General features: G+C 34.1%; 3 protein-coding genes across 3 annotated transcripts; all 3 read left to right on the forward strand.

Moving 5' to 3' along the window:
• Positions 1-9,180: 9,180 nt before the first annotated feature.
• Positions 9,181-13,080, forward strand: LOC132035169 (lipid phosphate phosphatase epsilon 1, chloroplastic-like). The gene is made up of 4 exons (XM_059425463.1): positions 9,181-9,596; positions 11,065-11,290; positions 12,330-12,403; positions 12,811-13,080. The coding sequence occupies exons 1-4, from the start codon at positions 9,324-9,326 to the stop codon at positions 13,036-13,038; spliced, it is 801 nt and encodes a 266-aa protein (XP_059281446.1). The 5' UTR covers positions 9,181-9,323; the 3' UTR covers positions 13,039-13,080.
• Positions 13,081-14,440: 1,360 nt separating this feature from the next.
• Positions 14,441-20,409, forward strand: LOC132035179 (lipid phosphate phosphatase epsilon 2, chloroplastic-like). The gene is made up of 5 exons (XM_059425472.1): positions 14,441-14,559; positions 17,342-17,656; positions 19,251-19,476; positions 19,840-19,913; positions 20,092-20,409. The coding sequence occupies exons 2-5, from the start codon at positions 17,402-17,404 to the stop codon at positions 20,332-20,334; spliced, it is 798 nt and encodes a 265-aa protein (XP_059281455.1). The 5' UTR covers positions 14,441-14,559; positions 17,342-17,401; the 3' UTR covers positions 20,335-20,409.
• Positions 20,410-23,406: 2,997 nt separating this feature from the next.
• On the forward strand, positions 23,407-24,069 carry LOC132047528 (uncharacterized). Its single transcript, XM_059438560.1, has one exon. It carries the CDS (start codon positions 23,407-23,409, stop codon positions 24,067-24,069), a length of 663 nt encoding a protein of 220 aa, XP_059294543.1.
• The last annotated feature ends 2,735 nt before the right edge of the window (positions 24,070-26,804 follow it).

The raw sequence follows: 26,804 nt of genomic DNA on the forward strand, positions 1-26,804 counted from the left end.
TGTCTGTTTTTCAACAAAGCAAATAGGGCCTTTTAAATAGAGAAACCCAGAATTTCAAAACCCCTTCCCGTTCAGGATTAGACGTAAAAAACGAACGAAGGGTCGGATCTGCCCTAAAAAAGGTCGATCTTTTGGGTTCCAAACGAACCAATAGCAACCCGAGATTCAAAATTCACAAACGATCAAAATCAATTAAAGATTTGCAGAATATCAAAGTCCAACGTTCACAAAATAGAGAAAAAAGGACGAGATAACACCTCGTTTGGGTAGAGATAGGTGAAAATCGGATAAGGCAATTAATGCCTTACCTAAATTTGACCCAACTAGGCCTGTAAAAGCCTTACCCATTCTGCAGCTTTGCTAGAAATGGCGAAATGACGACATGAGAAAGAAGGTGGCCCCGCGGCGGCATAGGGTTTCTCTCAAGGAAACCCTCAAAGCCTTCTAAGGCATTGTTTGCCTAAACTGAAGAATGAAGAGGGGCTTTGCCCCTCTTATGCATTTAACACTTTGGGTCAGGTCTGGCACATTTCGGCTGGACTCGGTCCATTTAAATGGGAGAGGGGCAGCCCGACCTGTATGCCTATTTATGTGTGTGTATATATATATATATATATTAATGCATATATGTGTATATTAATAAGTAATATATTAATGCATATATGTGTATAAAGGAAAAAATGCGAATTAAAGAGTAGGTAAAAAAAAGATTGATTACTAAATAATTTAATTAAAGCTAAACAACTAATTAATAAAAATAAAACACGACTGATTTTCACAAAATCATGAATTCACAAGTATGGCCTTAATTGAATTAAACAATGAATTTGTTATTTCAATCATGGCCCTATTTGACTAAGTAATTGACTATTTCAATCGTAGCCATAATTTAAACACATAATAAGCAAACTACAAAATATTAACCACAATTAATTATAGTTAATTTGAAAAGTACCCATATAAATGATTGTGTAGAAATTAAAATTTGGGGGTAGAAATGATTATTTTATTTTAATCAATCAATTTTCCTTGAATTAAAATTGGATATATATTTGTTGATTAATTTCTGATAATTTGGACAATTCAATAACTAACTATTTTCTTATTGAAATTAGCAAAATGCATCATTAATTTGCTGTAAAAAAAATAATCTACATGGTGTATTATAGAAAATATTTTACCAAATAATATTGGCAAAACATTATTTGCATAGTTTATAAAACCATTTTGATTTGATTTTTTTTTTCTAAAAAACAAATGAAAACATATGTTATCCCATTTAAAATTCAAGTACTTCGATAAAATTAAAACAAATTATGGGAGGTCAAAAATTAGGTGTCAACATCAGCAAGATGAGTTTGGACATCACCTTGTCCTCCCTTCTTCTAGTTTTTCCCTTGTCTTAGATGGCACTGGACAGCCCATGTGACCAAGTTTCCCACAGACAAAACAAGGTCCTTTTGCTTTTTGTATTTGGCTCTCCAGCTTGTTCATGAATTGGTTCTTCTTCTTCACATGTTCCATTTTCAACCTTTGAACCTGTCTTTCACAATAGTACCAGAAGATTCCACAAGATTAGCTTTAGAAGAATTAAGAGAAAGAGCTTCCATCTTATCTTTGAGACGGTTTGCCTCCTCAGTCCTCATGTGACTAATCAGTTCCTAGAGAGTTAAATTATTTTTCTTGTGCTTTAATTGGTTTCTATAATCACTCCTAGATGGTGGGAATTTTTCAAGTAGGGCATTGGCCTAAAAAATCTCACACCTCACACTCGTGAACCTGTTCCATGATTGGATTATTGTCAACCATCTGAAACTTAATCCACTGCCCAACAACATACTTTTTCTTCCCTGCATTGTCAGCACCATATTTCTTTTCCAAACTGTCCCATATTTCCTTGGCAGATTTATAAGTAACAAATAAATCAAATAAAGGATTAGTCATATGGTTCAGCAAATGCCCTCTAACAGTTTTGTTATCTTTTTCAAACTTCTTTTTAGTATCATCTTCAACAACCATAGCAGTGCTAAAGCCAGTAGTAGCGTTAGCAACATCAACAGCAGTGTTAGAACCAAAAGTAGGAGGTTAGTTAAACAAAACATAATCAACTTCTAATTGTTCAAAGAAAATCAGAAGTTTTTGTGACCAACGTTCAAAATTATTTCCATCCAAAGGCTCAAGCTTTGACAGATCAGGAAGAGTTTTGTTGAAGGAAATAGTCATTTGCTCAATATTGTATCTAAAAATCGCTTTCAAATTGTTAGGAAAAATAGCACAATATTGATATTGAACTTGGAATTAAAAAAATAGTAACCAAATTATCATAAACATTGTGTCGTGGCCAGCCACTGCCTTGAAAGCAATTTTCGGCTTGATACCGGAACTAATTGTTCACAGCCGGTCGCCTAGATTTCTAGAGGAATCAAAAAAGATAATTTTTTGGCGTGTTGATGTGTTCTCAAAGGTCTACAATTTACAAGGAAATGCTAATGCGTAGCTTTTACAGACAATACGTTATTACAACAAAAAATACATCAGTTATTGATGTTTAATAACATGAGTTATCGTGAATGAGTTATTCATCCATTCAAAAAAAAAAAAAAACGCATTGAAAGATCAGGAGTTTGTCATGAATGAAAGGAATTCATTCATTCAAAGAAGTTACATTACTCCAACAATTAAAGACTTTGCATTAATCTCAACTTTTTCTGTCTCCATCTCAGACCAATCTGAGAAACCAAGAAGTTGATATTTCTAAAAGAAAAAAAAGAAGAAGGCAGAGGGACGATAATTAGGTCCCTATTCCTGGATTTGGCTCCTCTCTATTTTCTTTCTCTCCATTTCCCCCAAGCTCTACTTTAAATTATGGACACATGGCATGGGTTACAATTAATGGCTAGGATTTAATTGACTAAAACAATGCTCTAACCATGGTTTACATAATTAGTAATTTATTCATAAATATATTAAAATATTTTCTCTCTCTTTCTATTTTACTTTTCCTACGCAGTAAAGTATCTTTGCATGGTTAACCGGTTATTTCTTCCACTTATTTTTTCCCTAGGCAGAAATAGACTCTTGATGGGAAATTTGTTGTTGTATTTTAAGGATTTTGTTGCTGCACTTTTTGGCCAAATAATTGCTGCCATAATTGTTGCATTTCAGGCAGATTTGAGACTAAGTGATTGTATATTCCCCACTTGAAATGTGGAGGCAGTATTTATTTTTTCAGTAGCAATAGGACTGTATATGCCGGCACTTATTTGCAAATGATGACTGTGTATGATGGTTTTGTTGTATCTTAATTGTAATTTGTTTAATAAAAATACAGATGAATAATATAATCATAGTTTTCTTATGATTAACGCACGTGGTTGTAAATATATTGAAGTGCCATCATTCCTGCAATAGTAGCTAATTTTAAAGAGAGAGTTCCAAAAAAAATAATGCAATTAAAAGATTAATTCAAAAAGAACTTGGAAGATAGAGTGTACTTTATCAATTTAAAAATATTGAAAGAGGGATTTCCAACCCTGTTATGTGGATAAAGAAAAACGAAAGGGATCCGTATAACCTTTTTCGGAAATTTATAATTACCAATTGAATAAGAGAGTCTATTTTTGTGTAGGAAAAAAAATAAGTGGGAGAAATAACCGGGTAAAAAAGCAAAGATATTTTACTGCGTAGAAAAAGTAAAATAGAAAGAGGGAGAAAATATTTTAATATAGGTATGAATAAGTTATTAATTATGTAAATTATGGTTAGGTCTTCATTTTAATCAATTAACTCTTAGCCGTTAATTATAAATTATGTCATGTATCTCTAATCTAAGCTAGAACTTAAGGAAAATAGAGAGAAGGAAAAAGAAGAGGACTCCAATCCCTATGCCTACCTGCTAGATCTGTCATTATCTCTTGACCAAAAACATCTCTTTTGTGGGTTCCCCCTTCCCAGCTCATAGTTGCAATGTCTTCCTATTTTGGATGCCTAAAATGACACGTTTAGGCCGCATGTTATCACAAGCAGTATTAGATACCCTTTCATTTATGCTGGCTTTGAATTTTGATTGGCAGACTCTTGAAAGCAAAGTAAAGCAAATAGGGATGTGAGAGTCATGGTTTAATCCCGCATGCACGTGGTGGGTGTTGATCGAAGTGCCAAGTGCTATCAAAGGCTTTTTTTTTTTTTTTTGAAATTTTATTTCACACTCGTGTTCGATATTTGTATTGCCGATTAATCTAAATTTACGGCGCGTAAAATCTATTTAAGGGTAAAACGCTGCCTAATAGGATTTTTTCAAATCTCAAACCCGAACCCTTCTATTAGTGATGGAGAGATAATAACCATCTCACAACAACTCTCCTTGGTCTTATCAAAGACTTCAATATTATTCAAATATTACTATAGCAATTTTCGCTTGACTAATTCTCCGCTACAACGTCCGTCTTTTTTTTTTATTTTGAAGCCTCCACAAATTGCAATCTATCGTTTCTTGAAGAATTTCTTTCAAGAAAAATGCGAATTCTCAAAATCATATGATATAGATACATGACGAAATGAACAAATAAAAAAACCTTGATATATTGGATTATGTATTTCACAATAAATGATTCACCTCTTTGTCCACTTTGACAGATTAACTCAAGCAGGTGAAATATAAATGAGGAAAACAACTCATAAAACTTAAAAGAGAGACCAATTCCCATTTCGGATACAGTTCATGATGCGAAGTTGCCAAATAGCTAGCTTCTTGTTAGAATATCCTATCTTAATAAAAAGATGAAGCAAGGCCAGGCCATAGATAAAAGTGAACTATAGACCACTCATCAGAGACCGAGGGCATTGGTCGCCGAGGAAGAGCTCAAAATGTTGAACTCGGCAGCCAAATTCTTTATGTTAGAGATTACAGTTACCTAGTTACTGTGAAGTATGACATTTAGGGGTCGTTTGGTTCAAAGACAAGTTATACAAGGATTAGTAACGCAGTGATTAATAATGTATGGATTAGTAATATATGAATTAATTAGTACTATAAGGTTTATTTTTGTTGGGTGTTTGATTCATTACACTAAAATTAGACACAAAAGATACCATTTGAATATTTATTTATTTTTTAAAATTGAAAAAATAATTTGTTACAATTATATCCTTGGCTGCTTGGCCTTTTATATGTTTCTTGGAACAAAACAAGGCTAATTTTATCATTTTATTTTTTTATCCATGGATAAGTTATCCCATGGTGGTTAGGGGAAAAGATAATTCACTCTTTGGTGTATTAAATAATTCATGTATTAGTTATACATGTCTCAAATATCAACTAAATATGATATAAAATAATACCACATCTAATACCACGATTATTTTGGTTAAGACCAACGAGAGTTACAATTTACTCTGGCCACAAATCAAAAACAGATTTTTTTTCTAGATCATCATTGCGTGACTTCAATTATTCTTCTGTTGTTCCGTTATAGATCTATTCTTTTACTTTCTTTATTATCGGATAAGTTGTATACGGTGAAAACCGGATATGGCCCAAACCGGAGATAGAGAAGAAGTAGGGACATACCGGATGCTACCTGATCCTTTCCGGGGAAGGGTCTGTGAAACGAGCCTCTCTTCTTCGTTATTGAAATGGCCGAGACCGCTTCTCCAGAGTCCGTGGCCGTCGATCCGGATAGTGTTGTCCCGAGTGACCGTTAGTCCGAATAGCCGTTGCGTGCAGCCACGCGTCGGTAGCGTCCTCCGCCATGGTCAACCACCAACCATGCGTGTGTCGACGGCGCCGTCGTCGGTCTAATCCCACCAAATCCGCTCGTAGCCGGCCCCTTGTTATTATTATTTTATTGGTTCACATTGTCTGAAAGCTTACGGAGGCAACACTATAAATACGGGGCATCCCCCTCCTTTGCAGAGGTGGGCTCCTTGATGTTCTCAAAGAATATTTGTAATAGAATAGCACATATATACAATCTTTCTCTTAAGTTCTGATTCGGACAAGGCCGTCCTACCCAAGTTTATATTACATTCGATCTTTCAATTGTTCTATATTGTTCATGAATACTCGTACACGCAAACAAATCGCCATCTCTAGCCATTTCCTCGAAGACCCCTCGTACATACATTTTCTTTATTCCGTACATATCAAGATCCAAGCACATATCCTATACCCGCTTACAAATTTAATTGGCTTATCCGATTTCGAGGTAAACATAAGTATGTATTTAGCACTGAACCAAAAAGCAAAAGTAGCGATTCCATGAACTGGCTAGCAAGTACATCTGATCAGTGGCGGAGCCAAAATTTTCATCCAGGGGTTCAAAAATTCTAAAAGGTAAATAGACGAAGAAGTCAGGGGGTTCAACACCTACTATATATACAAAATAAAATAATTTTAAGTTTGAAAATACACTATAATTTCCCATGGGGGTTCGGATGAACCCCGGATATAATCTCAGCCCGCCCCTGCATCTGATTCGAGCCCAAAACTTGTGGTGGCGAGGGGGCGGCGGGTGGGGTGGGGTGGGGTGGGGTTGAGAAGTATAAAAAAGTTTGACAAAGTGGTAGACAGTTTGGTTCTGATCTGTAGAGCCTGTTTGGATGGGCTTAAAAAAAACAGCTTATAAGCTGTTTTCAGTTTATAAGCTGCTATTTTTAGGCTATGTCAAACGGGCCAACTTATTTTTTTGGCTTATTTTAAGCACAAAATATCTTATAAGCTAGTCAACCAAACACTTAAAAAAGCTGAAAATCAGCAACTTATAAGTTAAGCCAAACGGGCTCTTAATTAGTTTGTCACTTTTATTGTGCAAATGAGGGGGGAATAACTCTTGTACGTACCATCATGTCCTTAACGGTGCACTTCCAACTTTACCAAAATTATCAAGGGGTGAATTTACAATTAAAGTTCATGAACTTTAGATTCTAGGACAGAATAATTTATTAGATTTGAATAATTTTTTTTATATATTAAGCAATTTTTTTTTTAACATAAATACAAAATATGAGTTAAAATTTATTGACTTCGATCAAATCCGTAAGTAATGAGGTAGATTCGAACCATAAAAATCATCCATTTCCCAGTTAAACCATGTCTGATTATTGTCTTACTTTTCTGATTCTTTTTGCATGTTAATCCTATGGACAGTCATCGATTAAGAATTGACTACAATGGTCAGGAGCCGTTTGGACATGATTTAAAATCATGGTTTGAAATCATGGTTTCAAATCATGATTTGAAATCATGTTTGGACATGTAATTTGGATATCTTAAGTTGTATTTTTTCTTATAAACATAAAAACCCCACAAATTGTGAAAACTATCAAAACATTCCCAATTCTTATACAATCTTACCAAATAAGCAAGTCATAGTTCATAACAAAATTAATACGCTACTAGAAGACCTTTCTAAAAAATACAACATCAATTGATCAAACTTTAGTTCAATAAAAACGAAAATTTAACATGAATAGTAACGTAACTACTCTTTAATATAGTCCTCCCACCTGGTAGACATAAATAAAAGTTGGTGAAAGTTAATGAGGTTGGTAAATGATTGGTGGGAGTAATTGTTAAAAATATTTACCAACTTATAGGTCTTTTTTTATAAAATATAAACTTATGGGTCAAGTTTTATATTTAAATTTTTTGAAACCATGGCTTAAAACCCCAAATCATGCCTTTTTGGATGATTTGGGGTTTGAAACCATGAGAGGAAATGCATGTCCAAACGCTGGTTTCAAACCGCATGTCCAAACGCCTACTAAGTTTTGTAACAAAAATATACATCAATTGTACACCTATGTTTCGCGCAACATGAAAATTCCTAAATTTCATTGGTCCGCCAAAAAATATACTAGCTAAGCTTGCACTGTTCCACATAAAATAAAATTGTCAAAAGGGTGTTTGGATTGACTTATTTTAAGTGTTTATTGGCTTTTAAGTTCTTTTCTATTTTTTGTGATATTTGGAAAAGATAATAAGTGCTTATAAGCACTTACTTTACGCCAAAAAGTACAAAAATAAGCCAAAAGTTTGGTATTCTCAACTTATAACTTTTATCTTTTAGTGTATAAGCTACTTTGAAAAAGTCAATCCAAACATCCTCTTAGACCGGAAGCTAAAGTTTATTATCAAAACATAAAATTATATATATCTTATTTTCAATTTTATGTTATATGATAGTATAATTGTAATATCTGACACTGAGTTCTCACATGATGCTTTTTTTTTTTTTTTTCCATTCGGTGTCTGATACCTACATTAGAGCCCGAATATATCCGGATTCACGCCGCATAGGGCACCATTCGGGGGAAGCGCTCCCTACCAAGGATTTTTCCATACCCAGGGCTCGAATGCGACATCCTGCAGTTAAGGAAGAGAGCTGACCATCCGTTGCACCACATCTTTTGGTGATTCAAATGATGCTAGCATAGCAGACTTGGGTTGTTCCATTCAACAGGAACTATATAACATGTTAAAAATTTATACTTGTACCGGGTGTTTACACTAATTATTATATACTATATAATATAATGATGTGATGAGGTAATAATAACTTATATTAATTAATTATAATTAAGTGAAAATGCGAATGTACAAATTAAATACATCTATTAATTTGATGTGAATATTGAATGCGGATAAGAATTTATCGTCTAACACCTTTGTAAAACATTAAAGAAATCATTCCGATTGTCCAAGCTCTTGCAATCGCCAAGCGGAGTCTCAAGTTTTCTAAATGAACTTCGACCAATGACTTCAGCGTCATCTTTCTAGGTCTTGCCTGAATTTTTTCACCAGTCAAAGGAAGGAAGAAATGATCATATTGGACAATATGTTTACAATAAAAGAAAGTGGCTATGGCAGGCAATAAAGGGGGAGTTTGACCATTTTGTGCCAAGTAATATGTCCGATGGCCATTGAAGAAATTGCACGAAATGTCCTTCAAATGGCTAGGTCTTTAATTTTTGTCCTTCAACAATCAAATTTAAGCCAATTTATCTTTCAATGAGGCATAAATTTTTTAAGAACATAACTTGTGAGATATTATAATGTGAAATTATAAATTTAATTACTGCGAAAAAGTTACAATTCGTTATGAGGGACAAAAATTTAAAGACCAACAGAAAATTGGGGCAAAAGTGCCCCTAATCTTTGGCTCATTCTATGGAAGACTTTTTCCAGATGATTGCTTGCACCTTTTTTTGTTTTTGATCTTATACTATATTAGCTTTGTTTGTAACATGTTAGAAAATGTCAAGTCTCAAAACCTCTGTGCTTTCTGCCTGTGGGGCTTTGTTTTCAACTAAAAATTCTCAAAATGTCTACCACAACTGCCCTTGTTATTGCCCCCTTTCTTCACTTTCCAAAACCCAAATCATTTTCTATTTCAAGATTGAATTTCCACCTGCAATTCAAGCCTTTATTCCGAAATAGAAGATACCCATCTGCCACTATGGCAGATTCAGTCAGATGTCAAGTCACTGTCGGTGATGAGGGTGTTGGTGAGGTAGGAAGTCTTGAACAAGAAGCTCTCATTGATGGGTTCTCAAATTCTGCTTCTGGTGGACTCAACGCCACTCTCAATAGCCTGGTTCGTGGTTAATTTTCATTTAACTTTGGAGCTCATAATTGTATGAATTGAATGTTTCTAAGACAGTTAATTTTTCATAGGATAGAGTTGATTATACGCACATTCGCCTGATGTCTTACAGAAAAGAGTTGAAGTCTTGTGTAGAGGTTTAATGTTTCCCTGGGCTACAAAGTAGTGAGTCAACTTTTGAGGCTACTAGGGGTGTCAATTGGGCAGGGGATAAAATAAGGTGAGTTAATTGCCCTGCCCAAAAGTTACTTAGGTAGAACTGGGTTGGGCTAAAATGAACTAAAAAGTGAATCATAACCCAACCCGCCAAATTCTTACTAAGATTTAATTTCTTTGTTTGATCTTTTGTAACACTTAAGATTTTCTTTTACTATTTTATTATGGTTATATATAACATATCAAATAGAAAAAAATGTCCTTTTGGAAATCTTTTGACAAGGTTTCTATGAGCCAATTTGGGCTACATATCAGCCCAATTTTAGATGGGCTGAAATGGTTGAGCTAATAAATGGGTGGGTCATTGAAACGCCCAAACTTGAGCTGGTTGGGCGGATCATGTTTTCATGGCTTAATCTTGCCACCCCTAAGGCTACCTATGCCAACATTCGAGACTATAGTGGGCATGAGAAAGGTATTACAAAGAATTGTTACTGTATTTTGCTTTACCATCCCGGACTTCTATAATTCAGAACGACCTTTTAAACTTAAGCATATTAACTTAGTTTTATCCTGTATAGTTTTATCCTGTACCATCCTGGTCCTGGACTTCTATAATTTTAGAAGCCCTTTTGAAATTACCTGATAACTTCCTGCATTTGCAGCCATATACTTTTTCATTTTGTTACAAGATTGTCAGACGAGCTAGGTATTATGTTTCAGAATAAGTGAACTTGGCAATATTTGAATATATCTATTAGAAGCTCTCATATCTTTTTGTGCTACTGTTAAGCTGGTAATATTCAAGTCATCCCGGATGCTAATTTTTCTTCCGACGGTGCTATCTATATTTCTGAAACTCTAGTGTTTGATGAAAGTATACCTTCCATAAAGATCTGATCTTTTCTTTGATGATGTTATGTAACTTATCCAATGACTTACTTCTCAAAAAATAAAAAACCTCATCCAGAGACTTTGATTTAACTCTATCATTTGAATCATCATGTTTTTGGCGTCACACTATAAATTAAGGATACATTTCCTCACAAAGGTCAGATTGGTGCAGCAGACCTGCTTGCTTGACCTGATAATTTTGAAACTCTTTTTGCATTTATTAACAGAGGAAGAAATCCACCAGGGCAAAAATACAAAATACTATAGATGCGAGATAGAAAAGAGCGGTCATTACTTCATCTAATTTCTGTGCTAGTCATATCCATCTCTCAAGTTTCTGCTTAAAATTTTGGCGTTGGAGAAAAATCCTGTAAAGATTTCTAAGTTCTTAATTTATCTCAAAATGCAGAGTAAGTGGCTGGTGGCTGCAGTTTTTGGTGTAATCGTCCTTTGGAGGCATGATGGAGAAGCGCTTTGGGCAGCTTCTGGTTCTGTTCTGAATGTCGGGCTCTCAAATGTGTTGAAGAGAATACTAAACCAAGAGCGACCTTTTTCTACTATGAGATCAGACCCTGGAATGCCATCTTCTCATGCACAGTCAATCTTCTATACAGTGATGTTCTGTATTGTCTCAAGTAATATTCTTAGCCTATCAGATGAAGAAAATATACTTGGTTTATATAATTCTTCATCCTTATGCATTTTACAAAATAGGTTCATGAGAATTTTTTTCGTTAGCTTGTCCTTTTTTTTGTTGTAAATTTGTCGTTATCTTGTTATACTTATGCTCTCTATCTTTAGGGGTCATTTGGTAGGGTGTATAAGAATAGTACTGAATATGGTGTATTAATAATGCTGAGATTAGTTATGTTGGCATTATTTTTTATCAACTGTTTGGTTTGTTGTATTAAGTAACGTGTATTGCATAATTTCTAAATAGTACTGAATAAGGTGTATTAGAATAGGAATAGTACTGGTACTGTCAGTGTCATGGTTTACTATTTATAAAAGTAGTACGGAATAGGGTGTATAAGTTGAAAACACTATCAAACAAGGGATTAAATAATACCAAAGCTAATACCAGTATTAGTTTCTCTAATACCAAAGCGAGTTTTTTTCGCCAGACTATTGCTTATTCTCTATTAGAATTTCCTACAAGGCTTTAAAGGCAATCAATTAAATGATTTGTACAACTTCCCTCCTCTGATCATGGGGATATATAATAGGGATGTGATTGGCTTCTAGAGAGACACCCATGCACTTTTTATAGATTGTTACACCAAGGTTTTAGGGCATGGTTAGATGTAGCTGAGAACTGTTCAACCATCATGGGATCTCTAGAAATAATCTCATGTAAATTCGATATTTTTCTTGCAACACTTACCAGTACCTAAGACCAAAGAGTTAAGCTACAACAAAGTGGTGTTCAAATTCTACTGCATCTGTTATCAATCTATGTACATTCTTAAAGTTTTTGTAGTACTAAATTTGAGAACCATATGTTTTTTTTATTTTTTATGAATAAGATAACTAGAAAGGGCAGGGCGTTGCGCCTTGTTTGACATTTCAATTTTCCTTTTCTTGCTTGTTGAATGAATTTTCATGTGTGGCTATGTCATTAAAAACTCTTCATAGCAACGTCTAATACCATCTTTTTCTTTTTGTTTGACACAGTGGTCGAATATTTTGGCTTAAATGGAATCACTGCTGTCATTAGCGCACTTATCTTTGCAATTGGCTCCTACTTTGTAAGTGGACAGCCGAACCTTTATTTATTTGTTTTTTGGCAGATTACTTTCATATGCTTGCCGTATTAAGAATATAATTAAGTAAATAAAAGTATGATATCTCTAACATCTTAAGTTTTTAGATGAGATGATCACATACTTGCTTAAGCTTTCAAACAGACTTCCATGTGCTTGACAATGAAAATAGAATCAAGCACGCACGTGAGGGGGTGTTAATAATATAATTAAATAAATAAAGTGTGCTCTCTCTAATCGCTTGCCTTTTAAATGAGATGATCACACATTTCCATATGCAAAACAACAGTTTGGCTTCTACTTTCTTTCAACTGGTTTTCTGCACAAGACCTCAGTTTAGTTATAACTGTTGTAACCAAAAATTGATGTGCTCTTTCCTTCTGTTTGTGCAGTCATGGCTACGGGTTTCACAAAAACTTCACACAACCAGTCAGGTAGCCGTGGGTGCTGCTGTTGGATTCTCTTTTTCCGTTTTCTGGTTTTGGTTGTGGAATGCAATAGTCCTGAAAGCATTTATGTCCCACTTGTGGGTTCAGCTTAGTATCCTTCTTGGCACTGCTGCCATTTGTATTAGCTTCCTCCTATATGTAGTTCGATACTGGGTTCTTGTGCAAAGCTGATTATTTATATATAGTGAGGAAGTACACACTAAATTTGAAGGATTTTGGAAGTGTTCGATGACAATTCTAGAAGTAATTATTGGCAGGCAATTACACCCAATAACTTTGGAAATGGGTGGTCTTAAACTTTTGATCCCTTCTATCGGGCAAACCTTCAAGGTCAAAAGTCAACAGTTTGGCAAAGGAGCAAGTGGGGTTAAAAGTTTAAGATCATTTACCTCTGAGGCCATTCTTGTAAATCACCCGGTTATTGGGGTAATTGGCTCAGCAAAGTTGGCATAACCATTTTTTCCTGTTATTTTTTCATATTCTCTTTTAATCTTTTTGGGTTGGGGATTGGCTCAAGAAATGCCACTAGTCAGCGTCATAAAAGAAAGAACTAGATTGAGCCGGACATGTATTAACACAGCCTGAAATATTAAAATAAAAAGAAAGAAAAATCTAGAGTGGGCCATATTTCGACAGTGAGGAAAATTAATTTTTGTTTTCATAATTGATCACTGAACAAATTAACTTGCACGCCAATTACCAAATTAATGAGATATTCCAATGAGTTGTTTCTAGTATCGATTCCTACTCTTAGACATGATACCATTAAAGATAAAAGATGATATTGGACGATAATAGAATTGGGTTTCTACAGTTCTACTGTCAAGGAAAAAAAGTCTGAATCCCATAATGAGTTGATGGGTGCATAATTGATGTTCTTTTAATACCAAATGCCTATACCAAATTTATGAGCAAGAATATAAGACATGCTTTCACTGTTTTAATTTGTGCAACATTCTTTTTTTTTTTTAATCAATTTTAAAAAAAATGACACATTAATTAGTTTAACTAACTTTAAATTTCTTTATTTTATTTTTAACGAGATAATTTATAATCGTACAAATATGTATAACTTATTTTAGATCATAAATTTTAAAAGTCATTCTTTAATTATTTTTAAATCGTACTCAATAAAACACCATTACATAATTGACATGGAGAGAGTTTTTCAATAAGATATGTATAATTTTTTACTCCTAATTAAACTTCTCAATTTGTTGTAAATTTTAAGCATAGGCAAATTTTTCCCGGCGAACCTGCTACTTTCATCAATATTTGTTCACGAAATGCTGAGCGCGAAATCTAAAATCGTACCACCACCACATCCAACAAAAGTAACATCCCATATTTTTGAGGAACTAACGATTGCCACTTGTTGTTAGGTAATCTCTATATTACAATTTATGTGATATAGTTTTATTCGGTATGAAATTTAAGAAATCAGGATGACTTTTAAATTTTATGATTTAAAATAAGTTAAAAATATTTATGTGGTTATAAATCATTCATTAAGCATAAAAAATAAAGTTTGAAATTAAATTATTACCGAATAAAAAAATATATCTTTTTTTCAGAAAGAATAAAAAGAAAATTGTATGGCGTAACATAAATTGAGACAAAGGGAGTAGTTCTTAATTTCTTCAATCAAACCTTAAATTCTCAAAACCTTGTGTGCTCTTCACGAAGTTGAGAGTCCGCGTAATTTTAAGAAGACAAAAATAAAAAGTTGGGCAACCAAACTAACGAAAAAAAAAAAAATTCCATTAAGACAGATTCACGACGAAATTCGTGCGTGATCAAATCTAAAAATTAATAGTTTGGCCTTTCACGCATAAAATTTGTGCGTGAATGAGTACTTACATTTTGTCAGACTTTGTGCTCCTTCTTTATCTATCTTTCCTTGCATCTTCAACATTCCTTCATTTTCTTCTTCTTATTAATTACTTTTCCTCCTTTCTTTTTTTTTTTTTTTTTTTTTTTATGGTGAACAAATAAATGGGTCCTTTTTTAAGTTGAGAATCAAAGAATATTGAGAACACGTATAGATTTTTGACGCACCTTTTATTCTTTTTAATTTTTCTTTTTTTGTTTTCCTGTTATTATTACGCTAGGATCTTGATCTATCTAATATCGCTTGATTTATCTTTCTACGTTTTTCATGGTATAGTTCATTTTGGGGTCCTAACCAAAATGACTCGGAAAAATCAAGGAACAAAAATATCAAACAAAAAAAAAATACTCTAGACGGAGATACAGTGGCACTTTAAGCGCAGATTTTACTACGCTAAAGAATTTTTTTTTTTTTGTATAGCGCGAGATTTTACATATGTTGATAGCTAGCAGATCAAGAAAAAAAAATTGGTAAACTTTTTTTTTTTTTTTGAAAAACTTAGTGTTTTTTCCATACTTTGACTAACGATTTAGTCGTGTGTCGGGGCTAAAACGTTAATATTTTATATAGAACACTGATATTTTTTTGCATACATAATGTAGGCCCGATATATCAAGGATACATAGACGTTCGGATAGTCATTTTAGGGTTGAAAAGGTGCCGAAGTAAGTTTTGTAAGAAAAAACTTAGTGTTTTTTCATCTTTGTGCCGAAGTAAGTTTTGCAAGAAAAACTTAATGTTTTTTTCATATTTGGATCAACGATTAGTCGTGTGTCAAGACTCAAACGTCAATATTTTTATAGGGCACGATATTTTTTAAATACAATAATGTAGGCCCATACATCAAGGATACATAGACGTTCGGTTAGTCATTTTAGGGTTGAAAAAGGTGCCCGAAGTAAGTTTTGTTTGAAAAAACTTAGTGTTTTTTCCATACTTTGACCAAGCGCAAAGTTATGACCATCTAAAGTTTGACCACTTTACAACTAGTTTTTCACCTTATATTTTTTAGAATTAGATTTATATTCAAATAAAGTTATGTCTTGATTAAAAAATAACACGCTTAAATCAAAGCCTTAAAAAATAAAACACTTAAACCTTAAACAAAACTTACTGCACCTTTTCAACCCCTAAAATGACTATCCGAACGTCTGTATCCTTGATGTATTGGGCCACATTATTATACGTTAAAAAAATATCAGGTTCTATATAAAATATTGACGTTTCGGAGTCTTGACACACGACTAATCGTTGGTCAAAGTATGGAAAAAAACACTAAGTTTTTTCAAACAAAACTTACTTCGGGCACCTTTTCAACCCCTAAAATGACTATCCGAACGTCTATGTATCCTTGATGTATTGGGCCTACATTATTATACGCAGAAAAAAATATCAAGTTCTATATAAAATATTGACGTTTCGGAGTCTTGACACACGACTAATCGTTGGTCAAAGTATGGAAAAACACTAAGTTTTTTCAAACAAAACTTACTTCGGTACCTTTTCAACCCCTAAAAATGACCGTCCGTCCGAACGTCTATGTATCCTTGATGTATTTGGCCTACATTATTGTACGCGTAAAAATATCGGTTCTATATAAAATATTGACGTTTGAGTCTTGATACACGACTAATCGTTGGTCAAAGTATGAAAAAAACACTAAGTTTTTCTTACAAAACTTACTTCGGCACCTTTTCAACCCCTAAAAATGACTATCCGAACGTCTATGTATCCTTGATATATTGGGCCTACATTATTGTACGCAGAAAAAAATATCAGGTTCTATATAAAATATTAACGTTTCGGAATCTTGACACACGACTAATCGTTGGTCAAAGTATGGAAAAAACACTAAGTTTTTTCAAAAAAAAAAAAAAAGTTTACCAAATTTTTTTTCTTCAGTGCTAGCTATAGCGAAAGAAAATCGCGCTATACAAAAAAAAAAAAAAATTCTTTAGCGTAGTAAAATATCGCGCTAAAAGCGATTAACGGTCTGTCCGTCTCAAGAACTTTTTTTTTGTTTGGATATTTTGGTTCACTTGATTTTTTTCTTGTCGAGTCATTTTGGTTAGGACCCCAAAATGAACTATACACAAGGAAACGAGAGAAAGATAAATCAAACAGTATTAGATAGATCAAGATCACTAGCGGAATAATAACGGGGAAAAAAAAAGAAAAATTAAAAAAGAATAAAAGGTGCATCGTCAAAAAATCTATATGTTCTCAATATTCTTCGATTCTCAATTTAAAAAAGGACCCATTTATTTGTTCACCATAAAAATAAAAAAAAAATAAAAAAAGAAAGGAGGAAAAGTAATTAATAAGAAGAAGAAAATGAAGGGAATGGTTGAAGATGCTGCAAGGAAAGATAGCAAAGAAGAGACAAAATCTGACAAAATAAGTAGGCCTCATTCACGCACAAATTTTGTGCGTGAAAGGCCAAACTGCCAGTTTTGCAGTTTGGTCCTTTCACGCACGAATTTCGTGCGTGAATACTACTAATGGAATTTATTTTTTTTTGCATTAGTTTGGTTCAACTTTTTATTTTTTGTACTACTTAAGTCGCGGACTCCGAAGTTGAAGACTTGTCCTGTTACATTTCTGCCTTCGGGGCTTTGCTTTCAACTAGAGAAAGTTCTCAAAATGTCTACAGCAACTGCCCTTATTATTTCCCCCTTTCTTGGATTTCGACAATATTCCAATTCCAAATTGGTTTTCCATCAGAAATTGGGTTCCTTTTCTCGGAATACAATATACCCATTATCTCCATTAACTGTGACCAGAAGTCGAGCCAATGCACGCGATAAGGCAGTGGGTCTCAGTTTTGAAGAAGAAGAATTCATTGATGGGTCCTCAAATTCTAATTCTGATGGACTCAACGCCACTCTCAATAGCTTGGTTCGTTTACTCTTTACCATTCTTTGAAGGAAGCTCATAAATATTCACTCCCTTTCAACATGTTTGTCTTACTTTTCTTTTTAATCCGTTTAAAAAAGAATGCAATCTTTCTTTTTTGACAAATATTTAATTTCAACTTTCTAAATATTATATGTATATTTAGATAACAACCGCAAGATTCAAAAGTCTATTTTTTTAAACTCCATGCTAAGTATTCCGTGCTAAATTAAAATCAGACAGACAAATTGAAATGGAGGGAGTAATGAATTAAGTGTTTCTGATATAAGGCTAATTTGCTAAAGAATACTGTTGATTACACCTAAAAAAGAATTGAAGTGTTACACAAGTTTTAATGTTTCTAACCCTAGGCTACAAAGTAGTAAATTGCCAACTATTCCTCCTTTTCTGCTTATCACCAAACTTCAAGCTGAAATTGCTAGTACTGGACACCCCTTAAGATAATACTACATGCCTAGACAAGAATAAGTATTTTGACTAAACTATCCTTAATTAAAATTTGCATATTATTAACTTGACACATTGGGATCTGGTGAGGAACTTGGAAGTTTCATTATAATTAATTCCTTCTTGATTATGGAAGCGGACACTTATTTTGGACCAAAACAAAAAGGCTAAGTGAGCATTTATTATGAACCAGAGGGAGCATAGTTACTTAATGATAAGGTTAGGTTAACAATGGAAGACAATAGCAAATCTCTCTTTGCTAAAATGGACAAGTAAAAAGGAATTTTTTATTTTTATTTTAGTATGAGGGACAAGTAAAAAGGAACCGAGGGAGTAGTAAGCTACATTAGTGCTAAGAGTTGAGGCTATAATGGGCACATGCTGCACATATACAGAAAGGTGATATGAAGCATATTTGCTTTGTTTTCTGCTTTACCATCCTGGAGTTCTTCAATACAAAAAGACCTTTTAAACTCAAGCATATTAACTTAGTGTTGCTGGGGTCTATAATTTTGTAAGACCTTTCAAATGACCCTGATAGTCCTGCATTTGCAATCATACTGTTTTTCATTTTATTACTAGCCCCTAATTCGTAACAAGTGAAATCGACATTTTTGGAATGTATAGATTGTTGTCAATAACAGGATATCATGAATCTTTATTAGCATCTCCCTTCATCCTCGGAATTATACTGCAACTGGTTTACCAGTTTTGGTGTTAGGTTGGCTTTTGGTCCTAAAATCTCACACATTTTTTTTTTCTGCTAATGTAATCTGGTAATTTTCAGGTCACCTTGGGTGCTATCTATATTCTCTTACCCTCTAATTTTGTTTAATGAAAGAATAACTTCCATAAAGATCTGAGCTTTTCTTTAACGATGTTATGCAACTTATCCGGAGACTTCCAAATTAACTGTTGTTTGAAATCATCATACTTTTTGACATCACACTATAAATTAAGGATACATTTCCTCGCAAATCATCATACTTTTTGACATCACACAATTTAATCTAATTTCTCTGCAAGAATGTAACTGGTTATATCCATCTCTCAAGTTTCTGCTTAAAATTTTGGCATTGGAAAAAAATCTTGTAAAGATATCTGATTTCTTAATTACCTAAAAATGCAGAGTAAGTGGCTGGTGGCTGCAGTTTTTGGTGTAATCATCCTTTGGAGGCATGATGGAGAAGCACTTTGGGCAGCTTCTGGTTCTGTTTTGAATGCTGGACTCTCGACTGTATTGAAGAGAATACTAAACCAAGAGCGACCTGTTTCTACAATAAGATCGGACCCTGGAATGCCATCCTCTCATGCACAATCAATCTTTTATACAGTAACGTTCTGTATCGTCTCAAGTAATTTTCTTAGCTAATTGCTCAGATGGAGAAAGCATAATTTATTTAGATAGTCTTCATCCTTAAAAGTCTGCTCTGTCAATATGCATTTTACGTAAGAAGATCTAAAATTGCAAGAAGTAAAATGGCCTTGTCCTGACTGGCATATATTCAGATTGAATTGATGTTGCCTGAGACATATTTTAGAACAATGTAGTTTTTCATTTGATGAATAAGATTACTAGAAAGGACACATGCAGTGTGTGCCTTGTATAACTCTTCAACTTTCCTTTTTCTTGTTTCTTGAGTTTCTGTGTGCAGCTATTGCATTAAAAACTCTCCATGCCCAACCTCTAATACATCTTTTCTTTTTGTTTGACACAGTGGTAGAATATTTTGGGTTAAACGGAACCACTGCAGTCATTAGCGCACTCGTCTTTGCTATTGGTTCCTACTTTGTAAGTGTTTAACTGGACCTTCATTTAGTTGATTTTTGTCAAATTACTTTCATATGCTTGCGGGGGCAGCAAGTCAGCTTGTACTTGCTTTCAACGGATTGTCTACACAAAACCTTTTTTGTTTAATTTTAACTGTTGTAGCCATAAATTGATTTGCTCTGTCCTTGTGTTTGTGCAGTCATGGCTACGGGTTTCTCAACAACTTCACACGGCCAGTCAAGTAGCCGTGGGTGCTGGGCTGGGATTTTCTCTCTCCGTTTTCTGGTTTTGGTTGTGGGATGCAATAGTCCTTAAGGCATTTATATCCCACTTGTGGGTTCGGATTCTTGTTGTTCTTGGCACGGCCGCCATTTGTGCTAGGTTTCTACTATATGTGATTCGATACTGGGTCCTTGAGGACTTATTCTTTATATACTACTGAAAAAGTACACATTAATATTGAACTTCCATATAGAAACTAACAAAACAGAGATTATATATAATTTTCATGCGAAAATTCATCTCAACTTTGCTCATTACTTTTCGCTTGCCACTTTTCTGTCCTCGGAGGATTCTGGAAGTGTTCTTGCAGATGCGCAGTCTCCGTTACTGGTAGACATAATCAACTAGCAAGAGGCTTCAGTTCGTCATGTAGTTTACGTGGTGGGCTAGAATCAGGTCTTCACTGTTTTCTTAAATGTACATTGACATTCTGCATCTTATCTGTTTCTATTTGAATTAATTTTGGTTAACACCTATGCTTACAGACCTTCCGTTGGTTCACAAGCGAGGAAACACCACCCATAGTTTTCAGAATGGATTTAATTTATATACACCGACAATGTAAAAATAAATTACACTATGAAATCACCTAACTTGTGGCTGATATTCTGTCTTAGTTATTTTGGAGTTACTAATCTCACTTATTATATATTGTTACAGAAATTAACACTTTGAATAAGTTACTGTACTACCTGGACAGCAAACACAGATGCACATCCAAACAGATCTTCAAGACAATCACATCGAACCAAATGCCAGATCAGTATAGAGGTGGCAAAATGGGTTAAAAATATGGTTATCCGCCCGATCCAACCCATTTTAAATGGGTTGGATACCCTATCCATTTAATATGGGTCCAATATGAGTCAATCCATATTATCCACTTAAAATATGGGTAAATTAATGGGTAAAATGGATAAAACTCACAACATATAGAGTGTGTTTGGTATGAAGGAAATGTTTTCCAATTTTCAGTGTTTGGTTGTGCCAAAATGTTTTGGAAAATATTTTCTCTAAAACGAGTTCCTTAACCACCCCCTCCTACCCCCACCACCCCCGCTACCTCCCTTCCCACCCCTATAACCACCCGGCCCACCCCACTACCCCCTATCACCACCTACCCCCCAACCCTTACCTCTCACCTCCCTACCACCACCCCTACTCTCTCAACTTTGCAAAACTAGACATTTTGTGAAAGTAGTAACTTTCAAAAAAATAGCAACTTTAAAAGTAATCACATTACAAAAGTAGCCGCTTTTTCAAAATATTACTTGCGAAAAGTAGCTACTTTTCAAAAATATCGTTTTGCAAAAAGTATTCACTTAAGAAAATAGTCACTTTTAGAAAATAGCCACTTTGTGAAAGTAGACACTTTTTAAAAATAGTCACTTTTTGAAAGTAGTCAATTTTCATGAATAGTCATTTTGTGAAAGTAGTTACTTTAAAAACTAAGCTGCTTTGCAAAGTAGCCATTTTAAAATAGCTTCTTTGTGAAAGTATTAAAATAACCATTTTTGAAATGTGCCATCTCCAAGATAGTGGTCAATTTTGTAAAGTAGCCATTTTTTTAAAGTGACACAAAAATGGCTACTTTTGTAAAGTGGCCATTTTTTGAAAAATGACAAAAAAGTTGCTTATTTTTCTAAATTTGCATTTTCGGTTGTTTTCCAAGAAATAAATTTTTGCAAAAATAACCATTTTTGTGTCACTTTATAAAAATGGTCAATTTACAAAAATAGCCATTTTTTGTCACTTTATAAAAAATGGCTAGTTTACAAACATAGTCACTTTTTGGGGTTGTCTTCAAAGTACAAAGTAGTCATATATGAAATAGACGCTTTGGGAGGGGTGGGTGTGGGGTTGGGGTTGAGCGGTGGTGTGGGATAAGATGGAGTTGGGGTGGGTAGGTGAAGATGAAGTGCGTTCGAGGGTGATCGTTGGGTGGGGCTGGGATTTGGTTGGGGAGTGGGTGGTGGGGGGGGGGGGGGGTGGGGTTGGGTGGATATTTTCCAAAAAAGATTTTTTTTGAGGTCGTGTCATTGAAAAGGTTCGAAGTTCTATTCTTCCACAAATGTTGAGGTGCAACTATGTACTAGGGATTGGATTTGTGGACAAAATGGTAAATTAATCTTCTCCATATTGGCTACATGAAGCCAACATCTTTGAAGTAGCTTTGGATAATATGGATAATATGGATAATATGGATATCCATATTGCTCAGAACCAGTAACCCATTTTTTAAGTGTTAAATATGAGCGGGTCGGATGGCGTCCGTTTTTGTCAACCCATTTTCGACCCGACCCATATCCGACTCGACCTACCCGTTTGCCACCCCTAGATCAGTACAGTACTAATAATACGTTGTTCATTCATGTTTTCTCCCAATATTTCATCATAATAATAGGCACAAGTTCAAGGAGAACTTAAAATAGCATGTCTCTTATCTAAATACATACATATATTACTCTGTCTATCTTCTCTTGTAAGAATAGAAGAGAAAGCCAAAACCCTGCTATACATTGTCCTATAGCTTTCTTTAAGAACCTATACACCTCATATATAAAGAAAAAAGAAGACCAAACATGAGTATTGGTTCTTGTGTAACCAACTCCAAAACTAAGTTGTAAGCATTTGGAATTGGCTTGTAAATATCCTCGAGGAACATGTTCAATAAATCCTGCAAATGTTCGCCAACAAGCCTATTATAGTCATTTCGAATAGGAACTTATAAACACCAACAAAGAAATTTTTTATTTACAGCATCAGGGTAAGTTAACCTAAAATAGCATGCCTGCCTTAATATTATACACCTCCAGTCCCTTTTACTTATCCAGTATACTAAAAATAAATTTTTCGTTTTACTTGTCCGCTTTAGCAAATTCAAAGATAATTAGTTATTTATTTCCAATTCTATCCTTATTTATTTTTCAATACATTTCTCAAATTTATTGAAGTATTAGTAGACAAATTTAGAATTTCAAACCATAATAAATATGCATATGTAATTTAGTAAAATAAACACCTAATTAATATCTTCTTAAGGAGAGTCTGAAATTCATATGCCAGGAGGATTCAACTTGTAAAGTCTCTCCTATTTGGCATACAAGCATATTGGTCCCAACTCTTTCTATTGCCCGCAAAGGTAATTAAAACAATAGAGGCTTACTGTCGAAGTTATATATGGTCGGCGACAAACACGATCACTAAAAGAGCCCTGGTGTCTTGGGAAAAAATGTGTTTGCCAAAATCAGCAGGTGGATTACATATCACCAACTTGAAGACGTGGAATAGAGCTGCAATTACCAAAGTTTGCTGGGAGTTAGAACATAAACAAGACAGATTGTGGGTGAGGTGGATACACTCATATTATATCAAAGGGCAGAGCTCGGCTACTATTCCTATTCCCCAACAAGCTAGTTGGATGGTGAGGAAAGTGATTGAAGCAAGAGGGAATCTGAATCAAGCACAAGCATTTGCTGCTGGAAACAACAACATGAGGCATATCTACATCAACATGCTTGGTGTCTACCCAAAGATGACATGGAAACATTTGATATGTAGCAATGATGCAAGACCAAAGGCAATTTTTACATTAAGGGTTCAACTTCATGGACACTTGAATACTGCTGAGAGGCTTATTAGTTGGGGAATGATGGTGGATTCAATTTGTACCTTGTGCCAGACACATCATGAAACAAAGGAGCATTTATTTGTTGATTGTGTCTTTGGCAAGAGTCTATGGGCAAGGCTTATGCAGTGGTTGAAATGGGTCACGCGGCCTGCACACTCCTGGCCACAGAGGCCACACTGGATTCTGAAACAGACAGGGGAAATCAGCTCGCGCTCAGGTCCTGAAAATGATATATACAGAATGGACACATGCCGTTTGGACTGAACGAAATCAGCATGTATTTGAGCAAGAGGAGAAGGCTGTGGAAAGCATTGCAAAAGAGATAGCATGTGTTTGTAATGTGCGAGCTTCTGTTAAATGTAGGAGTATTTTGCAAAACTGTTTATTTTGATCCTTACTAACAAGCTTGTGTTTGTGATAGCTGCTAGGGAGTATTAAGAGATAATCATATAGCAACAGCTGGCTATGATATAGCTTGGCTGAGTTTTGTAATTTCCCATTGGTGATTAATACAAGCCTTTAATTATCAAAAAAAAAAAAAAAAAAAAAAAGAAGAAGAAGAAGAAGAAGAAGAAGAAGAAGAAATTCATAGACAAGTAAAAGAGAACAGAGCAACACTCAGAATAGTTAAAAGACAATTAGAGGTAAAATTTTGAAATACTAGCAGATCCTGTGGCACCGGATTCTCATCTATCCTTATTCTTCTGTCTCTTTTATTCTTAAACAGTTTATGTATTTTGGGATGCATTTCCAGACTTATATACTATTTTAGTTCGTTCTTGTACTAGTGACACCAGTCTTGGGGGATTGCACTCGTTTCATATTTTATGATTATAAAATCTTTAAGACTTAAAATTGAATTATATGTTATTCCGCATTACTTCTTTCTTCTTTTGTTTTACTTTGGGTCGTACATTTGTAACATGGCTCTTTTTTCGTCTCCTTCTCCTTCTTCTTCTCCTTCTCCTTCTCCTTCCCCTTCTCCTCCTCTCTGTCTTCTTCTTCTTTAAGGTGTATATATATCGATAATAACTTTTTTCCCTTTTTTTTTTTTTTACAATTTTTATAATTTAAAAGAAGATATTTATATCATTCATATGAACATGATGAATACTAAGAGTTATCAGTCACCATCACTGGAAAAAAGAAAATTTCAATGATATTCGTGAGAAATTGGCTTGTTGAAAATATTTCTGACGGAATATCCATCGAAAATTTATATTTTTAAGCAGTGATATACTCCATTTTTCTTGTTTTTTTTGGAAATTAATTTCTTGACATGTGCACTGCACGTGAATGCAGAATTATGTAGCATGCAATATTGCAAAATAATATTAATATTATTAGGGAAAAAACATTCAATAGAAAAAGTAAAGACTACATTTACAATATGTTAATGTAGTTTAATTCGAGTTAACTATATATACATAGAAGGGACAACTCATTTACATACCATTTATTCTGTGATGTAACGCAGTCCACGTTTTCTTTAAAAATACCTAAAATTAACTAAAGGGGAAAAGCGAAGGATTCACCAAAAACAAATTCTAAGTTTTTCACTCATTTTATGTTACGTATAATAAATACAAAAATCGTTTACTCACAAATGGAGGTATCTGGCTAATGTAACCGTCATGGACCAAACGCTACATGGTGGTAGCAACATTTGAGCCAAAATTACAACCGTCGCCGACCAAATCACAGGAAAAAGCTTACCCCCAACCCGAATCCCCACCTTGCACTAACTCTATGGTGCAGGAAAACAAGATCTCCACGGAGCAGGACAAAAAGATTAGCACTTGTTGGTTTTTCAAAAAATGGTGCAACAAAGAGGTTAAAGTATTAATTGAAAATGTCTCTCAATATTTTTACTAAGCATAGGAGGACTTTAAATAGCCAGCTTTCAATAATTAACCTACATAATTTAAAATTCAAAAGAACTAAAATATCTCAACAAACTAATCTATCTAATAGAAAATTAATATTCAAAAAAGATCCATCCTAAACCTAAGGAACTTATTATGCTAAAAAGAAAATTACTACCATAACTGAAAGCAATTTTCAACGCTCTTCCTTTGCTTCACTTGCTGACTTGCTGCACTTCTAAAAAGTTGCTACTCCCCAATTTTTGCTTCCGCAGTTGTGCTTAAGGATTGTTTCGAACATCTCTGAATTTGCACACTTTTGTAACATGACTCTTCTTTCTTCTTCTTCTGCTTCTCCTTCTCCATCCCCTTCTCCTCCTCCTCCTTTCTTCTTTGGGGTATAATATATCATTAATAACTTTTTTCCTTTTTTTTTTTTTTTAACACAATTTGTACAATTTGAAGAAGATATTTATATCATTCATATTAACATGATGAAATACTAAGGGTTATCTGTTACCATTAATGGAGAAAAATCATTTCGATGATATTCGTGAGAAATTGACTTGTTGAAAATATTTCTGACGAAATATTCGTCGAAAATTTATATCATTTCGCAACGATATACTCCATTTTTCTTTTCTTTTTTTTTTTAAAAAAAAAAATTCTTGGCACGTGCGCTGCACGTGAATGCACAATAATGTAACTTGCAATATTGTAAAATAGTATTATTATTATTAGGAAAAATTATTTCTTTCAATAGAAAAAGTAAAAAAGTACACCTACAATATGTTGATGTAGTTTAATTCGAGTTAACTGATTACATAGTAGAGACAACTCATTTACCTACCATTTATTCTGTGATGTCACGCAATTCACGTTTCCTTTAAAAATATCTAAATTGACCAAAGGGGAAAAGTGAAGGATTTACCAAAAACAAATTCTAATATTTCCACTCATTTTAGCTTACGTATAATAAATACTAAAATCATTTACTCACAAATGGAGGTATCTGGCTAATGTAAGCGTCGTCGACCAACCGCTACATGGTGGTAGCAATATTTGAGCCAAAATTGTAACCGTCGCTGACCAAATCACAGGAAAAGCTTACCCCCAGCATAAATCCCCACCTCT

The sequence above is a fragment of the Lycium ferocissimum genome, chromosome 2 (genome assembly GCF_029784015.1).
Source record: "Lycium ferocissimum isolate CSIRO_LF1 chromosome 2, AGI_CSIRO_Lferr_CH_V1, whole genome shotgun sequence".
In the NCBI taxonomy this organism is placed as follows: Eukaryota; Viridiplantae; Streptophyta; class Magnoliopsida; order Solanales; family Solanaceae; genus Lycium; species Lycium ferocissimum.

Coding starts and splice junctions, on each gene's coding strand:
- LOC132035169 (XM_059425463.1), top strand. CDS start 9,324: ATGTCTACCACAACTGCCCTTGTTATTGCCCCCTTTCTTCACTTTCCA. Junction 11,291..12,329: donor GATGTTCTGTATTGTCTCAA/GTAATATTCTTA, acceptor TGTTTGACACAG/TGGTCGAATATTTTGGCTTA. Junction 12,404..12,810: donor TTGCAATTGGCTCCTACTTT/GTAAGTGGACAG, acceptor CTGTTTGTGCAG/TCATGGCTACGGGTTTCACA.
- LOC132035179 (XM_059425472.1), top strand. CDS start 17,402: ATGTCTACAGCAACTGCCCTTATTATTTCCCCCTTTCTTGGATTTCGA. Junction 19,477..19,839: donor AACGTTCTGTATCGTCTCAA/GTAATTTTCTTA, acceptor TGTTTGACACAG/TGGTAGAATATTTTGGGTTA. Junction 19,914..20,091: donor TTGCTATTGGTTCCTACTTT/GTAAGTGTTTAA, acceptor GTGTTTGTGCAG/TCATGGCTACGGGTTTCTCA.
- LOC132047528 (XM_059438560.1), top strand. CDS start 23,407: ATGTGTTTGCCAAAATCAGCAGGTGGATTACATATCACCAACTTGAAG.